General features: G+C 28.8%; 5 protein-coding genes across 6 annotated transcripts in view; 2 read left to right on the forward strand and 3 right to left on the reverse strand.

Annotated features, from left to right (window-relative positions):
* Positions 1–149: 149 nt before the first annotated feature.
* LOC725361 (A disintegrin and metalloproteinase with thrombospondin motifs adt-1) lies at positions 150–3,777 on the forward strand. Its single transcript, XM_006562150.3, has 4 exons — positions 150–566; positions 828–1,037; positions 1,106–1,884; positions 2,067–3,777. The coding sequence occupies exons 1-4, from the start codon at positions 450–452 to the stop codon at positions 3,244–3,246; spliced, it is 2,286 nt and encodes a 761-aa protein (XP_006562213.1). The 5' UTR covers positions 150–449; the 3' UTR covers positions 3,247–3,777.
* Positions 3,765–7,267, reverse strand: LOC411071 (dnaJ protein homolog 1). Its single transcript, XM_006562151.3, has 2 exons — positions 7,070–7,267; positions 3,765–5,762 (listed from the first exon to the last, which is right to left on the reverse strand). Exon 2 carries the CDS (start codon positions 5,749–5,751, stop codon positions 4,687–4,689), a length of 1,065 nt encoding a protein of 354 aa, XP_006562214.1. The 5' UTR covers positions 5,752–5,762; positions 7,070–7,267; the 3' UTR covers positions 3,765–4,686.
* A 976-nt stretch (positions 7,268–8,243) lies between these two features.
* Positions 8,244–10,729, reverse strand: LOC411072 (cysteine-rich protein 2-binding protein). The gene is made up of 6 exons (XM_394546.6): positions 10,282–10,729; positions 10,016–10,164; positions 9,718–9,945; positions 9,320–9,652; positions 8,725–9,246; positions 8,244–8,624 (listed from the first exon to the last, which is right to left on the reverse strand). The coding sequence occupies exons 1-6, from the start codon at positions 10,689–10,691 to the stop codon at positions 8,269–8,271; spliced, it is 1,998 nt and encodes a 665-aa protein (XP_394546.3). The 5' UTR covers positions 10,692–10,729; the 3' UTR covers positions 8,244–8,268.
* Positions 10,730–11,449: 720 nt separating this feature from the next.
* LOC411073 (cilia- and flagella-associated protein 57) lies at positions 11,450–15,362 on the forward strand. Its single transcript, XM_394547.7, has 4 exons — positions 11,450–11,664; positions 11,739–13,248; positions 13,338–13,508; positions 13,577–15,362. The coding sequence occupies exons 1-4, from the start codon at positions 11,465–11,467 to the stop codon at positions 15,338–15,340; spliced, it is 3,645 nt and encodes a 1,214-aa protein (XP_394547.4). The 5' UTR covers positions 11,450–11,464; the 3' UTR covers positions 15,341–15,362.
* Positions 15,363–15,386: 24 nt separating this feature from the next.
* Positions 15,387–24,825, reverse strand: part of LOC725146 (very-long-chain enoyl-CoA reductase) — a 108,876-nt gene continuing 99,437 nt past the window's right edge. Inside the window, exons 3-8 of one of the 2 annotated variants that reach the window (XM_026440554.1) lie at positions 23,622–23,878; positions 20,045–20,155; positions 19,853–19,936; positions 16,529–16,839; positions 15,751–16,160; positions 15,387–15,664 (exon numbers count right to left, since the gene is read on the reverse strand). In XM_026440554.1, coding sequence (XP_026296339.1) covers positions 15,537–15,664; positions 15,751–16,160; positions 16,529–16,839; positions 19,853–19,936; positions 20,045–20,155; positions 23,622–23,878 — 1,301 coding nt within the window. In that variant the 3' untranslated portion in view covers positions 15,387–15,536. Of the gene's footprint in view, positions 15,665–15,750; positions 16,161–16,528; positions 16,840–17,071; positions 17,120–17,197; positions 17,433–19,852; positions 19,937–20,044; positions 20,156–23,621; positions 23,879–24,825 lie in introns of those variants that run through there. The other variant, XM_001120311.4, reaches the window with a different exon arrangement.

Consider the following 24,825-nt stretch of genomic DNA (forward strand, 5'->3'; position numbering starts at 1 on the left):
GTAATCAATGCATTGAAATATACCACATTTTTATCTTAATTTATTAAATCTTTAATCGTTCCATTGATAATGCTGTTATCATGTTTATTAAAGGAAAAAATATATATTTTATACTATTATCTATAATGTACATTGTAAATTGTACAGAATACGGGATTTGTGGTAAAAAAAAGAAAAAAAAAAAAAAGAAAAAAAACATCCTATGAATTCTGTTTCCTATGCACCATGATGCACGTTAACGTAGAATTGCTGCTATTATTATATAATTCGTTCAAATTTCAATGTCAATGACATTTGCAATAGAGGTGCCAGCATACATTTGACATTTTATATATACTTTTGCAAAAGATAAACAATATACGGGTTTCATAATTTGCATCCATACGCATATATAAGAACAAGTTTGTCATTCTTCTAAATACTTGAACTTGAAATTCATAACGCGCGTTATGGCTTTAGTATTAAAAACTATTTTGTTACTTTTATTTCATTTAGTATTAGGTCAAAATACACAAGACATTGAAATTATTTTATTACCATTGTGGAATGCGGAAGATAGATCAGAGGTAGTTATTCATTGCAACATTTTTATTTATATATGTATATTATATATATATATATATATATAAATTACAAAATAGATTCAATATGCATGTCTCGAATCTGATATATAGTTTTACATTATACAGTGCTAAATAATTCTTATAATAATGAAAAATTATGAAATCTTAAAAGTACATATTATGATCATTAATTGAATATATTAAATTACTTATTTTTCATAGAATCTTCATTATGCGATAAATCATTTAATTAAACCATTACAGGTACCTCTAAATTTCAAAGCTTTTGATCATTCAATTGAATTAATATTACATAAAAACGATAAAATTATAGCACCTCAATTTCAAGTTTGGAAACATAGTGCAGATACTCTGGAAGAACTACCGGAACTTAATAAACCAATATTGTGTCATTATCTTCATAAAGATAATCTTAGCTCGGCAGCAATAAGTCTTTGCGGAGAACATGGAATGGTCAGTATCAGAATCTAAAAATATAAAAAAGAAAGACGTTTCATAAAATAGCTTATTTTTCATCACAGTATGGTCTAGTTTTTCTGAAGAATATTACATTAGAAATCATGCCTCTTCAAAGTCAGGAAATTTCATTTTTCGATTATATTAAACGACATTCAGAAACATTGAAAGAGCCTCATATCGTCAAAAGAACTTATGGTTCTTTTACGTTTTTCGAAGATGAACTGAAATATTATATTCCGGTTTACAATCACTTAAGGAAAGAAGAAGGAAATCAGAACGAAGAACCACTTGAAAATATCAATAAAAATAACATGAATGATGCTTTAACGTTGGAATTAGCACTGTTCTTTGACGAGACTGGTTATAATCTTTTTTCACCTTTTTTTGATAGAAACGATGAGAAAATTCTTGATATGTTACTAGCTTATATAAATGGAATACAAGCGGTTTATCACCATCCAAGTTTAGGAATTGCAATCGATATTTCTCTTGTTAGACTCGAAATTATGCAAAAGCAGCCTGAAGATTTACCGCATCATGATGGGGAACGGGGAAAATTATTGGATTCTTTTTGCAATTATGCTAAAAAGAATAATCCCGCGAATGAATTTAATCCTAATCATTGGGATATGGGATTATATGTTTCTGGTTTGGATTTTTATGTTATGGAAGGTGGACAAAAAAATAGTGCTACTATGGGACTAGCTATTGTAAATGGATTATGTATCGAACAATATTCTTGTGTTATTGCTGAATTAGGCGTAACGAATCAGTTTGGGAAACCTTTTCCATCAGCTGGTTTCACATCTATTTATGTAGCTGCGCATGAAATGGGACATAAGTAAGTTTAATACTAATTAATTAATATTTTAAAATGAGTTAACTCTTTGCGATCAATTTATATTCAACACAATGCAACAATGTTATAACAATTTATATATAGCTCAACTTCGAATGCAAAGGGTTAAATTATTTTTTCTTTATAAATCTTAATTCATTGATTAATATCTTTTTTCTAAAAAGTTTAGGAATGCATCATGATTCAACGGGAAACACATGCCCAAAAGATGGCTACATAATGTCTCCTAGCAGAGGTATTTATGGAGAGACTATTTGGTCAGAATGTAGCCGGGAAGTAGCACAAAAGCTTCCATATACAAAATCTTGCCTCAGAGATAAATCAATTCATTCTTCGATGAATAATCTAGATCATACAAAATTCTTTAATCTCCCAGGAAGAGAATGGACTGCTAAAAAACAATGTGAAATGTTTCTCCGAGACAAAGATGCCATGGTGGCCACATTCTTTAAGGCTTGTGAATCTTTGCAATGTAAAACTCCTCATAGAAACGGTTATTTTTTCGCTGGACCAGCTCTAGATGGAACTTATTGCGCATCAGGGAAAGAATGTCGCGGTGGTGAATGTAAAAATATCTTACAAATTTATCCCGGTTTGAATAACCCTTCTATTGAACCAGGTGGATGGAGTGAGTGGAAAACAGGACCTTGCAAAAGTGGATGTCTATTGAAGTCTACCGGTGCTCAAATAAGACAACGATTTTGCAATACATCAATATCAAAAAACACAGAAATTGATTGCCAGGGATTACATTTCGATATTATTCTTTGTAGAGATGAAAATCTATGCAATAAAAAACGTAAAAACATAAATGAGTTCGCGACATTAAAATGTGGAGAATTCAGTGAAAGATTGCCAGAATTGGACGCCAAAAGTGGTGGATTGCAGGCACTGCACGAGCCCGAAAGACCATGGATGGCCTGTGCTATATTCTGTCGACGAAAAGACATAGCATCTTATTACACACCGCGTGTGGAATTAAATGACCTTGGCCTTGACCCATACTTTCCAGATGGTACATGGTGTCATACTCAAGAGGGACAAAATTATTTTTGTCGTCAGCATCACTGTCTTCCCGAGAATTTTCATTTTGAAAAAATGCTACTAAATGACCGTCAAAACGACGACGCAGAATTTAGTTCTCAAAATGCGCTTGCAAGAGAAATTCGTCTTAATGATCAAGTAATCAAATATTTGAGTTTGGGGTCTGATAGATTACCCTTCTTGACCTCTTTTCCATACAATATTATATTTCCACAAGATGAAAATGAATGGATCGATAAAGATTACATAGAATTGATTAAACCAACAGAGGAAATCATATATCATATAAAAAAGGGATAAAAAAAAATATAAATGTAAAAAATGTAAACTTTCTTGTTTGTAATAGAAAATTTTATGATTTTTATTATTTTTTTTAATATCAGTAATGATTATTTAAAAATTTAATTATTGATCTCAATTTTTTACTTCATTCATTTTGATAAATTTTAAGTACTTTTCTATCACAAGAATTTTTAACTATAATTGATAAGATCATAATATGAAATCATATGTTTAAGATAAACAATTATTACAAAAATTTCAGATTATTAACATCAAATATACATTTCTTTTTTTTTTATTATAATTTTCTTATTATTGTTCAATCATTTCTTTTTTCTTATACGTGCAGTATAAATATAAATATATCAATATACCAGAAAATTGTATATATATTTACTGTTTCACTACACGGTTGTGTGAAAGTATCTCTGGGAGATAGGATAATGACGTCACTTTGCTGTCTATTTTAAGAATGTCTCGATGTTATATCCACTATAGGAGCGATCATGAGACAAGGAATGAATAAAAATACAGAATTGTGTCACTTAATTGTATCGATATTATTTTAGCGTACAAATAATTAACCAACCATTAAAATTAAGAAGACGCGTTACATAAGAAAATCAGCTCGATATTACAAATAGTTGTTTATACACTGCTTTTATATGACAAAAACTTCCACCAATCATTATGAAGTTGAACAAAATTAATTAGCAAAATACAATTTTTTTTAGAGTTTTTAAATAGTAATCCTCCTTTTTTACTATTAATATTATCATAATAATTTATTGAAAACAATAACAAATCGAATCATGATATATAAAAAATCAAGTAAAGTAAAAGAAATATGATTATTAAACAAAATGATGGTGGTATAATTTGTCATGCTTTTGCAGATTTTCTGCTCATACAAATCAGACGCACTGTATACATTTACATTAAAGAATACTTACAGACCATACACACATACATAAACTTACATTCATTCATTCAAATATATTTGTATACATAATACATACTCTGAATGTACAAAATGAACAAAATGAAGCAGATCGCATTCATACAGAGTTGCGCTATAACAAATTCACTCTGTTAAATATAACTTAATGTAAATATATTCAATCTTAATTGCTATTTAGGATCTTTCTTCCCGCGTGTAAAGGCAAAGTACGTTCCACTGTGCTATCAAAGCATTGATGATCCATTTTTTCATTCTAATGAACATAAATTTGCCTAAACCGAAAACGTGATTACTTTACATTTGACTAAAGGAAAATCACATTTTCCTAACTATAAAATAAAATTATTATTTGCGTCGCTTCAACAAATATTTTTTTTACAGCTCTCTAATCATGCATTATGTACTAGAACGTACACTCTCGTCAATTAGAATGATTAAAGAACTGTCGTTGTGATGACATGTAATTATCCATTTTTTTTTTTTTCAATTTTGCGTGTTCAATTCGGCAGAGTATCGTATAATATGTCCTTTGCACTTTGGGATAATGTTTCGGGAAATTTGATATCAAATGAAACCAGGAGATCACCTTTTCTTGATGGTTCTTTTGGGAATGGTAAACCATGACCCTGAATCCTCCTGACCATATTAGGTTTTACAATTTCTCTAGTCAAATTTAAGTTGATTTTTTCGCCAATAAGCGTAGGAACTTCAATAACAGTACCACATAAAGCTTGTTTTAAACTTAGCTTGCAAGTGTATCTTATATCACTGCCTTCTCTTCTAAAAAGAGGATGTGGTTTGTCTCTAATAATGAAAACAATATCTGCTGGAACTTTCCCACGACCTTGATCACCTTCTTTTTGAAAAGTGATTTTTGTACCAGCCTTCCATCCTGGTTTGACATTAATTGTAAGGACTTTGTCTTCCTTTTTGGTAGAACCATCAGGTTGTACAACTCGTTTGGAAATTTTCATTTTCTTTGTACAACCACGTAAAATTTCTTCTAAACTGATATATAAGTCATGTTCAATAGCAGGATCTTGAGCACGATCTTTGTTACCTCCTCTACCAGAGTTTGGACCCACAAAATTAAAAGAATGTGATCTGAAAGCTCCACTTTGGCCACTTTGACGTTGGGGACCAACTCCTAATCCAAGTGGATCATCTATGTCCATATCATCATCATGAAAACTAAATACTCGATTTCCTAAAGGACCTCCAAATTCAAAGAAAGTTTGGAAAGGACTAGCAGAACCAAAAAATTGAGCAAAAGTTGCTTTTGGATCTCCATGGAAAGTATATGTTGTACCACCACCACCTCCTCCTGCTGATCCAGCTCCTCCCTTTAATCCTTCTTCTCCAAATTTATCATAGACTTCTCTCTTTTTAGCATCAGAAAGAACTTCATAAGCTTCAGCTATTTCTTTGAATTTCTCTTCTGCTCCAGCACTTCTATTTTTATCAGGATGATATTTCAATGCTAATTTTCTATATGCTTTTTTTATTTCATCATCAGTGGCATTTTTGTTTATGCCTAATATTTTATAGTAATCTTTCCCCATTGGTCACTGATCTGGAACAATTTAAATAAGAGGAAAATTGATATATTGTTTTTCTAGAAATAAAACATACAAATATTTTTAGTAATAAATTTATTTTCGTCTTCATTTACAATTATTAAATTACATTTCAAATTTTTTTAATGGTATTTTTCTAAATCATTATATTTAAATGAGCATTTATTTCAATTTTAAATATTTAAAATTATTTTCTATATTAAACTATAAATAAATTCATAAAATATTCTACAGCTTATTATGATTTAATTTCTATATCTATTACGCATTTTATTTAAAATTATATTGCTACATACATCGCAATCATTACATATACTACTACAAGCATGATCCAAACGAAATATTACATCATTACAAACATGTTTTTTTATATCATATAATTCTCTATATTGATGGTTTGGGAAACGATATTTAATGCAACGTGACCATAAAAGTGCGGCTGCTTCTGAAGTTTCAAGTACGATTTCGACGTCATACTGCACAAAGAACTTTTCATCTTTTACAGATTCTTAGCGCGTATAGAAGATATATTTTTTATTACGAATATAAATCAAACTTACGATTGTATATCTACATCTTTTATTTTTTTATTTGCACAATTTTACACAATAAAATTAAAGTTCATCAACAGAATTAAATAAAATTAACAAGATTACTATAAAAAATTATACTAAATTCTTAATTTTTTTATTAAGAACTTTCACGATCAAACAGTCAAACGTCAACGTAATTAGTATAAATACTTTTATTATTGTATAGATTTTGCAATCGAAAGACAAGTATCAAAGAACTAAGTATCAAAAGACTATATAATTTTCAAAATTTGAATACATGATTTTAAGTCAGATTGCATTTATTAGCAAATTAAAGTCATAAAAACATGAAACATTTTGCATTCATCTGATCGAAACACAAGTAGAATAATAGCATATAGATACTAATTACGATTGCCAATGATCTGCCATTTTTTCGCATATTCTCGAGGAAAGAAATATGGATGTCTCTCTAACGCACACCCACGAATGTATTTCACCGATATCTATTTCTGGCAATGATGAGCGCGTATAAGCGACGAACGTGTCTGCTTCTGCAAACGTGCAACGATTTTGAGCAGCGTAAAAATAAATTCTACAGTATCCACGATGGCTGCCCTAATCTGCATTTATGTCTTATAAAATCATGCATCGAATATACGCGAATAATTTCCCATTACTGACGAGATCGCCCATTTTTTTCACCCAAACATCTGACAGAATCGAAGATTTCTACGGAATATCGTTTACATTTTTCGTTCAACACTTACCGTTTATTGTTCTTGTAGTTACTTAATAAATTATAAAATCCAATTGGCACTTAATTCACTAAATTTTTTAAAACGTTATGCAAATTAATGAAATATTTGTTTCTGACAGATGGCTCGAAACAACATTTAACACCTCTCTTCACGTACTAAAGTGTCGCGTAAGCTGTGCAGTCCATATATACAAACTTTCCTTCTAGTGGCTTCCGGAACTTTCGAGAATAGGTCGACGGCAGTTCCGTAGCACTTATTCAATGACGTCAGTAGCCCCCACTCCTAGTTGTAGATCGAAAATATGATCGACAATTTTACCCGCGCTTTATGAATTTTAATATTGATACAATAATAAATAAATAATACGTTTGTATTATTACTATATATTTATAAAATAATTGATATTCTTTGTCAAATAATGGTAATTTTTATTTTGTATTTGATGATTACTATAAAAATAAATAAAAAAGATATCGTTTACATTACAATCTGAATATAGCTGAATATTCTGAACATTTTTATATATTCGTTTAATATAATTGTAGATATTACAATGAAAATTCTATACATGTGTATATAAATATTATATTATGTTCATGAAATTTAATGATATTCAAATATTATAAATAAATTAATTATATTTTATTATATATTTCTTCATAAAATACTTTATGAAGAAATACCATTTATTTTATTATTTTCACTATAATTTAAATTTTATATTATAATATTAAATTATATATTATTAATTAAATATTATATTATATAATGTTAAATATTATAAAATATATAAATATATTTCAATATTGAAATTTTTTATTAGAAATAAAATTATATCAAAATTTTTTATTATATCAATAATAATAATTATTTATATAAATTTTTTTCATATTTCTTTTTTATAAATATTATAATTGTAATAAAGCTATATTATAGTATTACGTAAATGAAATTTAAAATAATTAGAGATAAATTTTTTAATAAATTCATTAATAATTTATTTATATTTATTATTTTATATTATTATATTGAGGGAAATTGATATAATTTAATTTATGAAAATCAATACTTTATTATTTATATTTATATCATTAAAAAAAATTCAAATTAATTTAATAAATATTATATACATTTGCTATATGATATATATATATATATATATATATATATATATATATATATATATATATATATATACATTATTAAATTTATCTACTCAATCGTAAAAATAATGCATGTCTACATTCTCGTGAATTTGGTGGCATATATTTGTCATAAAAATCTTGGACAAATTCTTCCACTTTGAAACCAAATTTCTGATATAAAATTAATGCTGGATTAGTAGCTGAAACATGTAACGTAACATCTTTGCCCATACATGTTTGAATTAAATGATACAACATAAATGTTCCTATGCCAGATTTACGCCATTCGGGTCGAGTTAAAAAAAATGATATATAAGCTTCATTATAACTGACATCAGGAACTAAAATTGCAAATCCTATGACTAACTTTTTATATAAAACCACACATGTGAAGTCAGGATATTGCAAACATTCCGTTACTGAAAAAATAAAATCTTGTTATTCTTTTTTTCAGAAATCATAATCATGAGAGATAATTTTTTTATATTGAATCTTTATATATTTATTATATTTACTCACAATCAATACCAGGCCAAAAAAATTGATTGCATAAGCTATTAATCGCGGGAATATGTTGTGGTCTCACATAAGAATAATCAATTGGTGCTATTGGTGGTGTTTTCCATTTTGGATTAGATTTATTGACTTTAATACGAAGCTCTTCCATTACTTTCAACCATAAAGGATGACATGAAGTGTCTCTTCTTATGAATGGTTTTAAAAGTCTATTTGTATATGGACTATGTACAGATGTGGGTTCATTATATCCCTGTAGTCTTTGTTCAAACGAACTTAAATCATCGCCAAAAAATCGATCCAAAACTCGGCCAGAATCTTTTAAAGGTTTATCAAGTACTTCTGTTTTACAGCCAAAATTATCGATATCCAATAATGGTAAACCATATTCACGTTTTAATTTTCTTACAGCTATTTTTCGATAAAATCGTCTGATTTCTGAAGATGCACAATTTAGAGTTGATTTATTAACTTGTTGTAATAAATATGTTTCTTGTTGATGTGTCATACGTGGAATTTTTTCTTCTAAAATAAAATTTAAAAATAATTAATAAAAATTGATTATTATATTATAAAGAAAGCAAAAAAATATATGTACTAATATTATAATTTCTTTGCCAGGGCCATGGACGTCGTTGTGTAGTTTTAAATAAAGAAACTGGTAGTTGTTCTTGTACAGAACTTAAACTATCATTACTATCTTCTTCATAATGTTCTTCTTCTTCATCTTCTTTTATCTGGTCTGTTTTGATATTATTAAGATTTTCTGATACAGTATCTGTAGTAGTGGATGTCCATTCAGATGTAAAATCATCCAGTAATTGTGAAAAATGGAAATTATTAGTCTGATATTGACAATCTCTTATTAAATCAGACAATGATGGTGTATCACTTTGTTCAGTAGACATCATATCATCTTCAATCTCTAAATCTAATTGAAAAATATTATAATAATTTTATAATTTTTTTATATATTTATATTATATAAATACATACTATTTAACTCATCTTCTTCAAGCAAAAGATCAAATAATGTTTTATCAGATTGAACATCTGTTTGTGAATATGTAATATATTCTTGATTTTTTAATAATCCATTTCCATAACCATTATCTTCTCCAACTGAAATACTTGATTCAGATGGAGTTGGACTATTATGTAATTTATTTGCTATTTTTATTTGATTATTAACTTGTTTTTTACGATCTAATATCATTTTTTCATCTAAAATCATAAATATTATTAATTATAAATATCCTATAATTATATATGGAATCATATGTAATATGATTACTTTTAGCAATAAGAACTTCAGGTGGATCATTGTCTATTAATCTCCACCATCCTGATTCTCCTAATTCTGTTGTTCCTGATTTAAAAAAAATTCCACTATAATGAGAAAGAGTTCCTGATATTGTACCAATCCAATTCTTTTTTCTTTTACTGAAAATAATAAAAATTAATTTATATATATTATATATAAATTTTATATAAATTTTATATAAATTTTAATTTTTATTAAAATAATTCAACCATTAATATTTTCATATAATATCCTACACTGTCTTCTTAAATAAAAAGTCCCAATTACGATCAACAAATGTACTAATGTCAGATTTCCAATGAAAATATCCTCTTTTGCTGATACCACTTGATTTTTCACGTAAATTATATAACGTTAATATAATGACATTAAGCCAAGGCATTCTATTGCGTATTACTGTTTCTTCACCAAAAGGACTACAATGAGAACAAGTTAAATCAAAAAATACATCTCCTACAAATGATGCTGGAACGCTTCCACGTTTTAAACATTCAATATGAATCTTTCCTGAACATTCATTGCAACATAATGCTGGTTTAGTATATGGATCACATAAATGTTCACAATTTTTGCAACATTCTGTTTCTGAATGATCAATAGATTTTGTTTTAAATCTATTACTATTTTCATGATTTACTTCTGCCATTTTTTATTTATATAATAATTTATAAATTCATTATTAAATTGCAATTTTTAGATTCAGATAAAATAGGATTAACTTAAAATATTTTAAAAATAAAATATTATTTATTATAAAAAGATAATTATTTAGATATAATTTTTAATAAATTATATAGGCAACTTTTAGCACTAGAAAATTTAAATATTTTAAAACTCCGTATATTAATAATTATTGTTTATATATTGAATATATTGAATAGAGGTTATCTTTTTGTATACTGAGTAATATTTTTGTACTTCCTTTAAAATTACAATCCGAATAGAGTTGCAAGTGACAAATGGCGGGAAATTTTTTTGAATAAATGTTAACATAAATATGAAAACACATATAGACACATACAAATATAAATTATAAACTTTTTATTCAATATAAATCAATTTGATGTGAACGTAAAAATACATAATCACTATATCTGTTTGTTTTATCTATAATTTTTAATTTTTTAAAAATAATAAATTTGTGTAATTTATACTATAAATAAAAATTTCTCGATATGTTATCCAATGAAATAAATAAATAATTTATATTTTTATAAATACATATATATTAAATATAGTGATATTTTCAGCATTGAATGTTAATTTAGCTTGTTGCTATGGGAGTACAAACAAAGAGTATAAATTCATAAAAATATATATGTATATATATTCTGTTTATAAAATTTGAAAATTATTTTCATATCTTTTAATTAGAAAAAAAAAAAAAAAAAAAAAAAAAGGAAAGAAAGATTTTTCAGAATGATTCCTTCTTTACAAAGTAGAGTAATCTATGGGTTGAAGACTGATATAATTTCAAATGCCCATTACATTTCGGATTCAGAAATCTTATATCCTGTTGGAAATGTAATAGCAATTCATAATATTCCCCAATTTGAACAAAAATTAATACGATTACCTGATAAACAACAAATAAATATAATTGCAGTTTCACATAATAAGTAAATTAATTTATTATTATTATACTATTTAATATAATATTACATATTATTTTCTTGATCTTTTTTTAAAAAAGGAAATTTGCTGCAGTATGTGAAGTTGGAGAAAAACCTACAATATCTGTTTATGATCTTCAAACATTAAAAAGAAAAAAACTTCTTGGAATACCATATGATGCTTCTGATGTAACAAGATTTACTTGCATAGAATTTACTTTTGATAATAAATATATAGTAGCAGTTACAGGAGAACCTGATCAAAATATGCTTTTTTACAATTGGGAAAAAGGAAAAGTAGAATCCAGTTTAAAAGTAGGCATTCCTCAGGATCCATCGGCTATTGTAGAAGTATTATCTTGTAATCCATCAGAAGCAGGAATAGTTGCACTTGGAGGTCTACGCATATTTAAATTCTTAACTCTTTCTGATTCTATATGGCGGCCATATGGATTTTCTAAAGCAGATACTATATTTACATGCTCTATGACTTGGTTGAATTCAGATAGATTATTGCTTGGAACTCTGGATGGTAGAATACTCTATTTAGAGAATGGTGATTTAAAAAATATTTATAAAATGACTGATACAGTATCTATGAATCTTAAAATTCGTGAAGAATATGTTATTCAAGCAACTAGTTCATTAATAGCTTTAGAGTCAATAAAACGAATACCATGGGAAAATAATATTCGTTGTTTAATTGCATTTCAAAGAGGTTTTGCATTTGCTTTCGGGGCAAGAACAATTATACTTTTTGAAAAAGAAGGTCCACATAAATATATAAAAAGAAATATTTATATAATTCCAACTCAACCATCAAAAGAAAAAAATGAAGAGTTATATCAAGTTAATAGTATAAATATTAATTTAAGTATAGATCGTTTGGTAATTACAACTGGTTGGCCTCAATTATTTTATGCAAGATTATGGGGTCCAGATTTAAATGTAGATCCAGAACCACAAGAATTAAAAATTATAGGTCAAACATTGCATTTTGGACCCATAATTGATATCTCTGTGTGTGCTTGGAAATCAATTTTTATGACTTGTGGACAAATTGACCACAGTGTAAGATTATGGGATTTTGAATCAAAAAGTTTAATTTTATATAAACAATATGCAGAAGATATTTGTGGAATAGCTTTGCATCCTACTGGTCTTTTTTGCTTAATTGGTTTTAGCGATAAATTACGTTTTATGAGTATATTAATTGATGATTTTTTACCTATGGAAGAATTTTCTATAAGATGTTGCAATACAGCAAAATTTAGTCATGGTGGTCATTTATTTGCCGCTGTTAACGGAAATATTGTACAAGTTTATTCTACTATTGGTTTTGTTAACATATTTATTTTAAAGGGCCATACCAATAGAGTGAAAAGAATATTATGGTCACAAACAGATACAAAACTATTTACATTAGGTGCAGAAGGTACTATTTATCAGTGGGATACAAATACTGGTCGTCGTTCTGCTGAGATAATTTTAAAAGGAATTACTTTACATGATATTGCTCTTTCTGCTGATGAACAAGTTGTTTTTTGTATTGCTGATGATAATATTGTACACGAAATAAAAGAGAATATGGTAACATTTAATTTAATATCTGATTTAATAAAAAAAAAAAAATAGAAAACTACATATATATTACATTATATATTATTCATATTATTCAGATACGAAAATATCATTTTCCGGATGCAAATGCATATTTCATGATATTAGGAAAAGAAGATCAAGCTTTTTTCTTTGTTTCTCCTGGTGGTTTCATTTTATCAATAAAATGTCCAATACAAGAACCAATACATTCTCTAAGTTTTCATATTCATTCTGCTGATATTACAAAGGTAGATAGGCATAATAGAAGATGTAAACATGTAAGATATTTTTATTATTGACATTTTATTTTTTTTAGATTGCTCTTTCTTATAATGAACAATACTTAATATCTGTTAGTATAGATGGTAGTTTATGTATTTGGAAAATAATTTATCCTGAAGGAAAAGGAAAAATTGGAAAAGAGATTGCATATACAAATGAAGTATTAATTAATAAAGATGATCTACAAGAAAAAATACAAACGATTATAGACTTGAATGTTAGGATGAGAGAATTGGAAACTGAACACGCATATAAAATGCGTCAAATAGACGTAATACATAATGATAAAGTTAGGGACATACATCAAGGTTATTGCGAAGCTATTGAAGAATTAAGAGTTAAAATAAGTAGACTTCAGGAAGATCACAAGAACGAATTGAATACAATAAATGTAGAAATACTTAAAATGAAAGAAGAACACGAAGACACAATGAAACAAATGGAAACGAATTATAATGCTAAACTTATTACAGAATATGATAGATATTTAGCACTTGAAAATTCAATGAATCTCATGCGACAAAATTATGAAAAACGTTTAGAAGAAGTAGAAAGTCATGGTGTTGAAGAATTACAAAAAGCAACAACTAAATATGAAGTTCTCCTTCATGAGAAGAAATTACAATTAGAAGAAACTAAAGATGAAATGATTCAACAGATACGAGTACACGAACAAATGATGACGCAAATAGAAGATGACGCTGATAAAGAAATATTAGAATTGAAAACAAATTATGAAACATTTTTACATGAAGAAAAACAGATAAATATACGGTTAAAAGGAGAGACTGGAGTATTACGCAATAGATACATATCTAGTTTGAAAGATGTTGAAGAATTGAGAAGACAAGTACAACGATTTCAGAACGAATATGGATATTTTCAGAAAACTATTCAAGAATTGGAAAGAGATAAAGATGATCTAAAAACAGAAATAAATGAAAGAGATACTACGATTCAAGATAGAGAACGTCAGATATACGAATTAAAACGATCGAATCAAGAATTGGAAAAGTTTAAATTTGTTTTGAATTATAAAATTATAGAATTGAAAAATCAAATAGAACCGCGAGATCGAGAAATTAAAGAGCTTAAAGAAAAAATTCGAGATATGGAGACAGAACTTGTAAACTTACATAAAACTACTATCAGTTTAGAATTGCAATTACATGAATTGAGAGAAAAATTAGGAGCTTCAAGGCGTGAACTTCAATATGAAATACATCGAAATAAAAGATGTCAACAACTTTTGAAAAAAATACGAATAGATTTGCTCGACGCTTCGGGACTTGTGCAAAATCCACAGGCGTTAAAAACTGCTATAACAAAATTATATCATAAGTATAGTTCAAGCGATGAATTTTTGCGTACTCGTAAAGCTGATTTAGATGCTCAATGTGAATTTATAAAGCAGAGGGATCATTTAGAGAGAACAATAGCTTCTCTTAGAAAACAAGTTTTCCAGGACAAAGAAATCAGTGGTAAAGATATAGATAAAACGGTGGAAGAAAATATTATTTTAATTACAGAATTAAATGCTTTAAGAGAAGAATTAAAAGATGCAAGAAAACATATTATACACATGGAAAGTCTATTAGGTTACAAATCGAAAGATATGAGATCATCAGAAGCAAAGAAGAAAATGGAAGAAGCATGTTATGGACATGAAAAATTGCGAATTGAATACAAGACTCAAATGCAAGAATGTCAAAATATAATAATTGCTTTAAAAGAAGATATGTATAAGTTGATAAGCAAGATGCCTTGTGAAGAACTAGAAACAAAAATAACATTTTAAATACGCGTATCATATAAAAAAATTTCTAAAAAAAAAACTTATAATATATAGTATATCATATGATATTCTACCATAAATTATTTATTTAAACAGTAAAAATATCAATAATAAAATAGAACAAAGAAATATAAATGTCTTAATAATAATTACCAACACAGTATTCTTATTTAAAAATATTATATTAGAAATAGATTACTTAAAGGGCAAATGGAATGATAGCTTTTCTAGTTTTTGGATATTGAGGAAATTCTCTTTTATATGCTTTATGTTTTCCTATTGCCCAAACAGTCATTTGATATGCACCAGCAATAGCAAAGAATCCAGCTGAAAAAAATATGATAATTTTATATATATATATTGAAAAGAAATATTGAAAAAAATATATAATAATTTTTCTGAAATATATTTACCTGGAAGACATGAAGTCATGATGGTAAAACCAATCCAACTACCAATTTCATAAGTGTAATTTGGACATGATACAAAATTAAATAATAAAGTAAAAAGATTGTTAGTGGGTACTGGTATTTTTCTTACAGTACTTCCTGCTGGTCTTAAGTCTCTTAAAGCTAAATGGATACTTAGGTTTCCCAATTCACAAAGTACAAATGTAACTAATCCAACAAGAAACTGAAATTGCTTTGGAGCTGTATACCAAGGATGATTTACATGATATGCTACATACATAGCAAAAATCCAATAGTATGAACAATTTTTAAAAAGATTACGCAATGGCATTGTTGCATGACTAAACCTATGGACAAACAATGTTTCTAGAAGTCTTTTTGCATAGTGTATGCTCCAACAAATAGCTGCCACACTGAAACAATATTTTTTAAAGTTTTAAGTTTTGATAGGCTAACTTTACAAATGTATTTGTTTGATTTCAAGATTCTATGTCCACTAGTAATTTTATTTCAATTTTAAATGTTTTAAATTTAACTTTTTTAGAGGTTAAAAGTGATGTAGATAAGTTATCAATATCTATTAGATCATTTATCCGTCTGACATTTGACTTGTGGAAAAGATAATAAAATTTTAGAATAAAAGTTCTAGTGGACTTGCTTGGAAAAATATTTAAAAAGTCAATATTAAAATTATATTTAATTTCATAATATTTCATTGAATTTATATAAATTTACCAAAAAGAATGTATTAATTATTATAATATATATTAAATAAACTTACTGAACTTTGTCATCTACTTTAGATTTAGTTATGTCACCATAAAAAATCCATGGACGTTGATATATCCATAGATATAGAATTAATGGACCAGCATATTCCACTAAAAATACAGTTTTCCAACTAATTTGAGGTCCAAGATCTTTGAAATATAATTTTCCTCCATTAGAAATTGATAAATTTTTTAAAGTTTCTGAATCAGGTAAAGCTTTCCCTTTAGCATCTAATCTTAAGCTTTGTCTATGAATATGTGGTGCTTTTTTTAATTTAAATAATTCTTCTTTTATTTCTTGTATAGTTGTATTAGATTTCACCTAAAAAGATATGTGTTACAAAAAAAAAAATTTCTAATTATAAATTTAAATTTAAGTACATTATTACAAATTCATGTATATTTTATCATAGATTATTACGTATTGAATATTAAATATATTATGCATTACATAAATATTTGAACTGGTTAATAATATGATTTAATAAATTTATTGTAAATTTTGAGTAAATTAAAAGAATATTTTATTTTTATTACTTATTTTTATTACTTACAGACACATTTGCTATTAATTTTGATGATTTCGCGGTCAATATTTGAATCTAAAAGTATAAAAAAGTATATTGAATTGTGTACTATAGAAATTCACTTATTATCAATTTCAATATTTAAATAAATACCTCCATTATGATTATATTCGTTTGTCCGGTATATTGTAGTACTTTATTATTTGATTGGAATTTTGTAACTTCACTACTTAATACATTCAATACTTATACGATACCTTAAACAACCGAGTCACTACTAAATCGAACTCGAAAATACTGTAATATTGCGTCAGTGATCACATGGAACTGTATAATACGGCGCTTTAATCGCTTTATTGTACAAAGTTCAATCACTTTCTGATGACCAATGAATTTCTTCCATGCTTACTTTTAAAAATAATATTCATAATATTAATGAAAAACGTCATAATATGAAAAGTGAATTTAAATCAAATAATTTACATTTATTAGAATTTTCATTTATTCAGAATGATTTTTTAATTGAAATTTAAACTGAATAATGCAAATTACATTCTCTCTTTATATAATATTTATTCTATTGATATTTTATAGATTATTTAAGATAAGATTTCACTATAAAAAAATTGAAAATTGAGATTCGTATAGAAATAATAAAATTATAAAAAGACATCTACATAAAGATTCTAATCATTATGTAAATGACAAATGTATATATACTATAGAAACAATTCTAATAAAATGTTTATAAAAGACGTTAGCATTGATAAAAATATATGAAAATTTTAACCCTTTTCTCTAAAAAACTTTATAAATTTTCTATGGTTGAAAATATTGTCATTACAGACAAAAAATAATAAATAATAATAATAATAAATAATAAAGATATAATAAATCTAACATAACATAGAATTTTGCGATTCGCGTTTCTGAAATACTGCTAATAATATTAATAATAATTGAAGCCATAATGTAAATAAAAATATTTTTGAAATTTGTATTCAGCTATATATATAAAATATTTAAGATATATAGAAATATATATAAATATAAAATAAGAAATATATAATCTTAAAAAAAAAAACAAAAAAAAATATCAAACTTTTTTAATTTTGTAGATTAAATACAGACAAAGAGAGAAAATAGTGGATGAGAAGGATAGAAAAGTAAAAGATATTGAAATCAGCATTATGTGTAAAATATTGAAAATGAAATATAAAGACGGAAAATAATGGAACAAAAATAGAAATAAAATAAAAATTGAAAAATCATTATTTTCTTATTTTATAAAGAAATCTTTCTTAAAAATTCTTAAATATTATTAATTCATAAGCTATTGCTACAGTATTTATATTTTATATTAAAATTCATATACTGAATTGTGTACTAGACAAAGAGAAGAAATAATAAGAAAAGGATGGAGATAGGTTAAAAATATTGAAATCAGCGCCATCTTCAGAGTGCCGCAAATGAAACATATAAAGAAAGGATAGAAAATAGAGAAACAAAGATAGAGATAGAATAAGAATTGGTACCTAGCGACATCTCTTTAAAATATATTGAAACTTAAATATCTTTAATAGTTAAGAGATGGCGTTAACAGTCAATTCTTATTGCATAGGAATAGAATAAGAATTGGTACCTAGCGACATCTCTTCAGAATATATTGAAACTTAAATGTCTTTAACACTTAAGAGATGGCGTTAACAGTTAATTCTTATTATATAGAAAGGGAATAAGAATTGGTACCTAGCGACATCTCTTCAGAATATATTGAAACTTAAATGTCTTTAACACTTAAGAGATGGCGTTAACAGTCAACTCTTATTACATAGGAATATAATAAGAATTAGAACCTAGCGACATCTCTTTGAAACATATTGAAACTTAAGTGTCTTTAACACTTAAGAGATGGCGCTAACACTCAATTCTTATTACATAGGAATATAATAAGAATTAGAACTTAGCGACATCTCTTTGAAACATATTGAAACTTAAGTGTCTTTAACACTTAAGAGATGGCGCTAACACTCAATTCTTATTCTATCTCTATCTTTGTTTTTTCATTCTCTATCCTTTCTTTATATGTTTCATTTGCGGCACTCTGAAGATGGCGCTGATTTCAATATTTTTATCCTATCTCCATCCTTTTCTTATTATTTCTTCTCTTTGTCTAGCATACAATTCAGTATACAAATTCTAATATAAAATACAAATACTGTAGCAACAGTTTATGAATCGATAATATTTAAGGATTTTTAATAAAAAAATAATACTTTTCACATTATTACATATCATATAGAGATATATATAAAAGATATAAAAAAAACAATTAATAGTATATTAGATTACATATGTAGAATTTAATAATTGTAAGATATATTAAATTCTAGAAAATTTTAAAGAATAACAAATGCTTTTTTTCCCTTCCAATTTTTCTACTTTTAGAAGATTCACGAATTCAAAGTAATCTACGGATTAGATTAATTTTATCTTCCGAAATATCTTAAATTTTCTTTTTTTTTTATAATATCAAAGAATCTTTCAGATTAAGATCGAACGGATGGATAAAAAAAAAAAATCTGTGAAGATTAAATTCTTTCTTTTTTTATATATGTAAGTAAAAAAGACATAACGCGTTAAATATTTATTAATAATAGAAATGAATTATCTTCGATCTACACACGCAATTACATAAAATTATTAAAGCGATCATTCGCTTCATCGAGTGAAGAAAATAAAAAAATATTTTTCGATACTTCGATATAATTTCAATTGATGCAAATATATCTTATTTGTTTAAATCACACCGGTAGCTTTCCTGTACTGGCCAAAGTGTTCCAAGTATTGTTGTATCGTGTCCAACGGTTGATAAATGTCGTTCATTCGGTTCTGTGAAAAAATGACACGAATGAACATATCCCCATTTTTTCATTATCTCCTTCCTCAAATATTCTTTCTCTTTATAACTTTATAACGGATTCGAAATCCATTCATTACCTGCAAATATTGCGGTGCTTGATTGGACACGGTGGAACCGAGGAAACCTTGCAAAAATTCACGGATCAATTCCCATGCACTTCCGGGCACGACGCAAGGCCTATATTCCACCTGTTCAACACAAATGGATGAAAAAAACAATGAAGACAATTTTTTTACAATTCAGAATCGTGCGTGCGAGAAATTCTTCGCAAAATAATGGATCTCTTTTTTCTTTTCGTACGAATTATCTTATCCAAATTCAAATTGGGATGGAAAAGAGAGGAAATGGAAGTAATTGACAAAATTCTAAACGTGATCCGATCGAAAGTCCCGTTCAGGCAATAGGATACGTCCGCTACGAAGAAAGCGTGAGCTCGAATGACTTTCGGTTTGGAGCACATACGTCAACCATCGACACGCTTTTCTCGCTCGACCAACTTGTTTAGCAAGTAATTCCCTGATCGAAAACGCTTCGTGTGATTATCATATTACATATATATATTGAAGATGAAAGAGATGAATTTTTATCTTCGTTTCGTTTCACGTTTAATCCAAAAAAATTAAATTGTCTTATAACTTAATAAACTTGATATACTTGTTATTCCATCAGCATCATCGATTTAGAAGAAGAGAAAAAAAAAACGTCGCAAGAATTAAATAGTACACGTTGCGAGTGGAATGTAGAGAAATATTATAACAGATAATGGAAAGACGTGGAACGAGAATAAGAGAATGAAACAACAATGTCCTCCTCGTCGATTTTCGATAAGAATTGGATCGCAAGAAGAATCGATCGATCGCCCTTTTCGCTGCTCGTTTCTCTTTTCTTCGCGTTCGTTGATCGTCCAGATTGCGGCCCAGTGGCGTCAAAGGAAGCCAATCGGCCATCGCTTTCGACGATATCGATTCGAGAAGGAAGATTCGCCATGGCCTTCCTTCAAAATCTTCGATCGAACCGATTTTCTGATTATTCCCGATATCTTCGTATCTTAAATATTTCTTCGAAATCTTATCCAATAAATTGAATCAACATACGAAAATTATAATTGACTATCATATATATATTCTTGGTCAGATTCGTGGATTCAATAAATAATCGATGATTAAAATTCCAAACTAGATATTTATAAACGAATATTTTCGATGAGAAGAGAAGAAAGAAAGAAAGAAAGAAAGAAAAAGGGTTTTTCTTAAAGAGATTAGCATGGAAAGGAAAATATTTCGCAATTTTCCTTTTCTTCTTTCCTCTTCCACGGAATAAAGGGAGAGAGGAGCGAGCAAGATGGCGTGAGTTAGTGTCGTAGCACGGCGCGCTATTTTCCCCCGACGAAATTAATGGTCGAATCGGGGTTTATCGTAACGTATTCGACGTCGTCCTCGCGGAGTACAAACAGCGCTGTTACCGATACGAATGGCCGTTGGATCGGTCCAAGGATCGTTTCCATTGGTCCACCGCCCTCCTCTCCGCCATTTTTCACCTCGTAGAAACGGAAGTTACACATAGCAGGATTGTCGCGGTCCACCGCCGAGAGAGAGAAACATTCTCGTCTTGAGAAACAACGGCTGCAACAACACCTTCGAATATGTATAGTCTTTTACTTCGAGAGAGAGAAAAAAGAAAAGAAAACAAATTTAAATTTAACTCTTATTCGAGAATCATTGTTAAGAAATTTTTTTACCATTTGGAAGAAAATTTTGAAATTCGATCTACGGAAATATCGCCTCCAACAATTTATGGGGGTTAATTAGATTTTAGTCGGTAGTGATTAAACCGGATACAGAGGTGGATCGCCGGAAACCCAGCCCCCGAGGCGACAGTTGGCCCGATCGTCACCCAGTTGTATCCCGCACCGACTTTATAACGACGATAAATAATGATAATGCTCGCGCCCATTAACCAGTTTTGATTACTGGCTTTGCTAATTCGAATCGATCGAACGATCGTATCGAACTCGATTAACAATGTTTCCGAACGATCGCTTCTGCATTCTGCAAATCAGGAATGCAACGTTTCAGATTTCAATATTAAAATATTAAATATTATCTGCTAATGGATAGTTATTTATTAATCGCAAAAAAAAGAGGAGAACGTTAAGGGTGAGTTAAAAAGTAAATAATTTTTGTTGGTCTAGTTTGAGCTTTTTCCAGTGCTTCTCTTAAGTGCTTCGACGTGCTTCGTTCGTGCGAATGCATTTGTGTTTCGAGCGAAATCCTCAACGGACTCGAGAGGAATCGGAACGCGTGTTTCAATTTTTATTAACTGTTGAAACCTCGCCGTTTCAATCCTAATAAAAAGTAAGTGTAACTTCGAATTTCTTTCAATCTCACTTTCGTCGAGAGAATTTAATCGAGACTTAATCGAAATGGAACGAAACGAATGGAAGAAGATTTCTAGATCCACAACTCAATGAAATTCTATCTATTCTTACTATTTTTTATTGATCTCCAATTAAGGAAAATTCCTCACAAAAATGTTGAGTAATATTGATCTCTGTCTCCCTTCCTTTACAACGTTTAATCAACATCGTCATTTTCATTCTGAAAAAGAAAAGATATCCCAACTCATCAACATTATTTGCATACTATTTCGTGATCAACGTACGAAATTTGTTGACAGAGACTGGACCTGTCAATCGATATTGCGAGCCCGTCACGTGATCGACAAAGAAGCAGCGCAGGCTATTTCGCCAATTTCCAAGTTAATAATCGCGAGTTAATTAACCGACCGTTCGAGATTTCCTTTGGCAACAATCTGCGCTGGTCGCCTCTTCAACGAGTTTCGCGGCTACAATTCAACGAGATCTGCAGCGATTATTAATTCGACCGAATATCTCTGCCCGATTCTTTCTCCACCGGTGGTGCGAAAAGTTTCGAAACTAGAGAAACGAGAAGGATAAACGAGATATCCGCCTTGTCTGGATTATTTCACGAGGTTAAAATATCTTCTTGGAAGAATTAAAGATCGTTGGAGGCCGTCAATCTTGTTTAATTTGTATAATCGTACGAGATATATGCACGGTTTGAGGAATGATTGAAAAGATTTGAGAAAGTCTTCCTAGAATTCATTCCAAAATCTGTCGATCCTCTGGATTATTTCACGAGGTTAAAATATCCTTGGAAGAATTAAAGATCGTTAGAAGCTGTCAATCTCGTTTAATTTGTATAATCGAGATATATGCACAGTTTGAGGAATGATTGAAAGACTTGAGAAAGTCCTCCTAGAATTCATTTCAAAATCTATCGATCCTCTGGATTATTTCATGAGATTAAAGTATCCTTGGAAGAATTAAAGATCGTTAGAAAATCAATTTTGTTTATAATCGAGATATATGCACGGTTTGAGGAGTTTGATTGAACAGATTTGAGAAAGTCCTCCTAGAATTCAGCACTGATCGATCAAAAATCTATCGATCCTCTGGATTATTTCTCGAGATTGTGTCCCTTTGGAAGAATTAAAGATCATTAGAAGCTGTGAATCTTGTTTATAATCGAGATGCATGGTTTGAGGAGTGATTGAAAAGATTTAAATACTGAAGGATAATTATGAAACTAGATCCACAGAAGCTTAAAATTTAAACATTTTCAAGATCCTTACCTCGACCAGGACGCCTTTGAAGTTCTGATTAATCGTCACGCTTCCGAGTTTCACGCAGAAATCGCCAATCTCGAACCTGGGCCCCTTCGACTCCATCTTCTGCATCTTGTTCGTGTACACGCTCGAGATTTTGTACATCAACAGATCGAACAGGCCATCGGCTATCAATGGGACCACCTTGTTGCCCGACTCCAGGATCGCGAACGCGGATGCCGGCTGCTCCGAGTTGTGGAGAACGTGAAGAGTCCGTTGGACACCTGTGAACGAGACACCGCTTAAGTTATCGAAGAAGAAGAAGAAGAGGAGGAGGAGGAGGAGGAGATAGAAGGTGGAATCATGATCCGCTATCACGGTGGTTAGCATGCGCTTCCCTCTGTTTACAAGTAAGCTCTCGAGCTAAACTTGGAAGCAACTTCGAGTTCCAACTTCCACCCAAATGTATATTGCACACGTGAAAACTTATCGAGATACGATCTCTCGTTTCCCGATAAATTTCCAATTTCCCTCGAGGCTCGAGTTCTAAAGGGAACTAATCTATCCACGTTTCGATTCGCTTATTTTCTAAGGTTTCTTGTTCTCGGCTCAGAAAAAAAAAAATTTTATTATTCGATTTTTCTCCATTTGATTAATTAAATAGTGGGAAGAGTTTTGACGATGCTTTTTGATCGTTACGTTAAATATTCGTCATTGTGATAATTTCTATTTTTTCTTTTTAAAGGGGGAGGATCAATGTGTAAGAGATGTAACAATTCAAGTTAATCGAGAATGGAGAGCGAATAATTATGGAGAACACGGGGGAGGGTGAACGATTTATCGATTCTACATAATTTTCGCGTTTCAATTAGTTGGTTGGATGTAAACAATTATAGCGCGTAATATACGCGGGGAATTAAAGTCGATCAATTGAAATCGACAGACGATGATAATGTAGTTTGAGTTTGATGAGCGGCGAATAATAAAATCGGGCGGAAAATTGAATTATAAGCGAGTGAAATGGAAATCTGACAGATTTGAAAGCTATACATTTCGAAATGGGATTACTTTACTACCGTTTTCGAGATTGAAATTAACGAGACGATATATTTTATCACGTAATACGATGCTCGATTGCGATAATATTCCCATTCGAATATATTTTCTAAAAAAAAAAAAAAATATCCGCTTGATCCTCCAACAGCAAAAAAAAGAGCATCGATCAAAAAAC

The sequence above is a fragment of the Apis mellifera genome, linkage group LG5 (genome assembly GCF_003254395.2).
Source record: "Apis mellifera strain DH4 linkage group LG5, Amel_HAv3.1, whole genome shotgun sequence".
Lineage (NCBI taxonomy): Eukaryota > Metazoa > Arthropoda > Insecta > Hymenoptera > Apidae > Apis > Apis mellifera.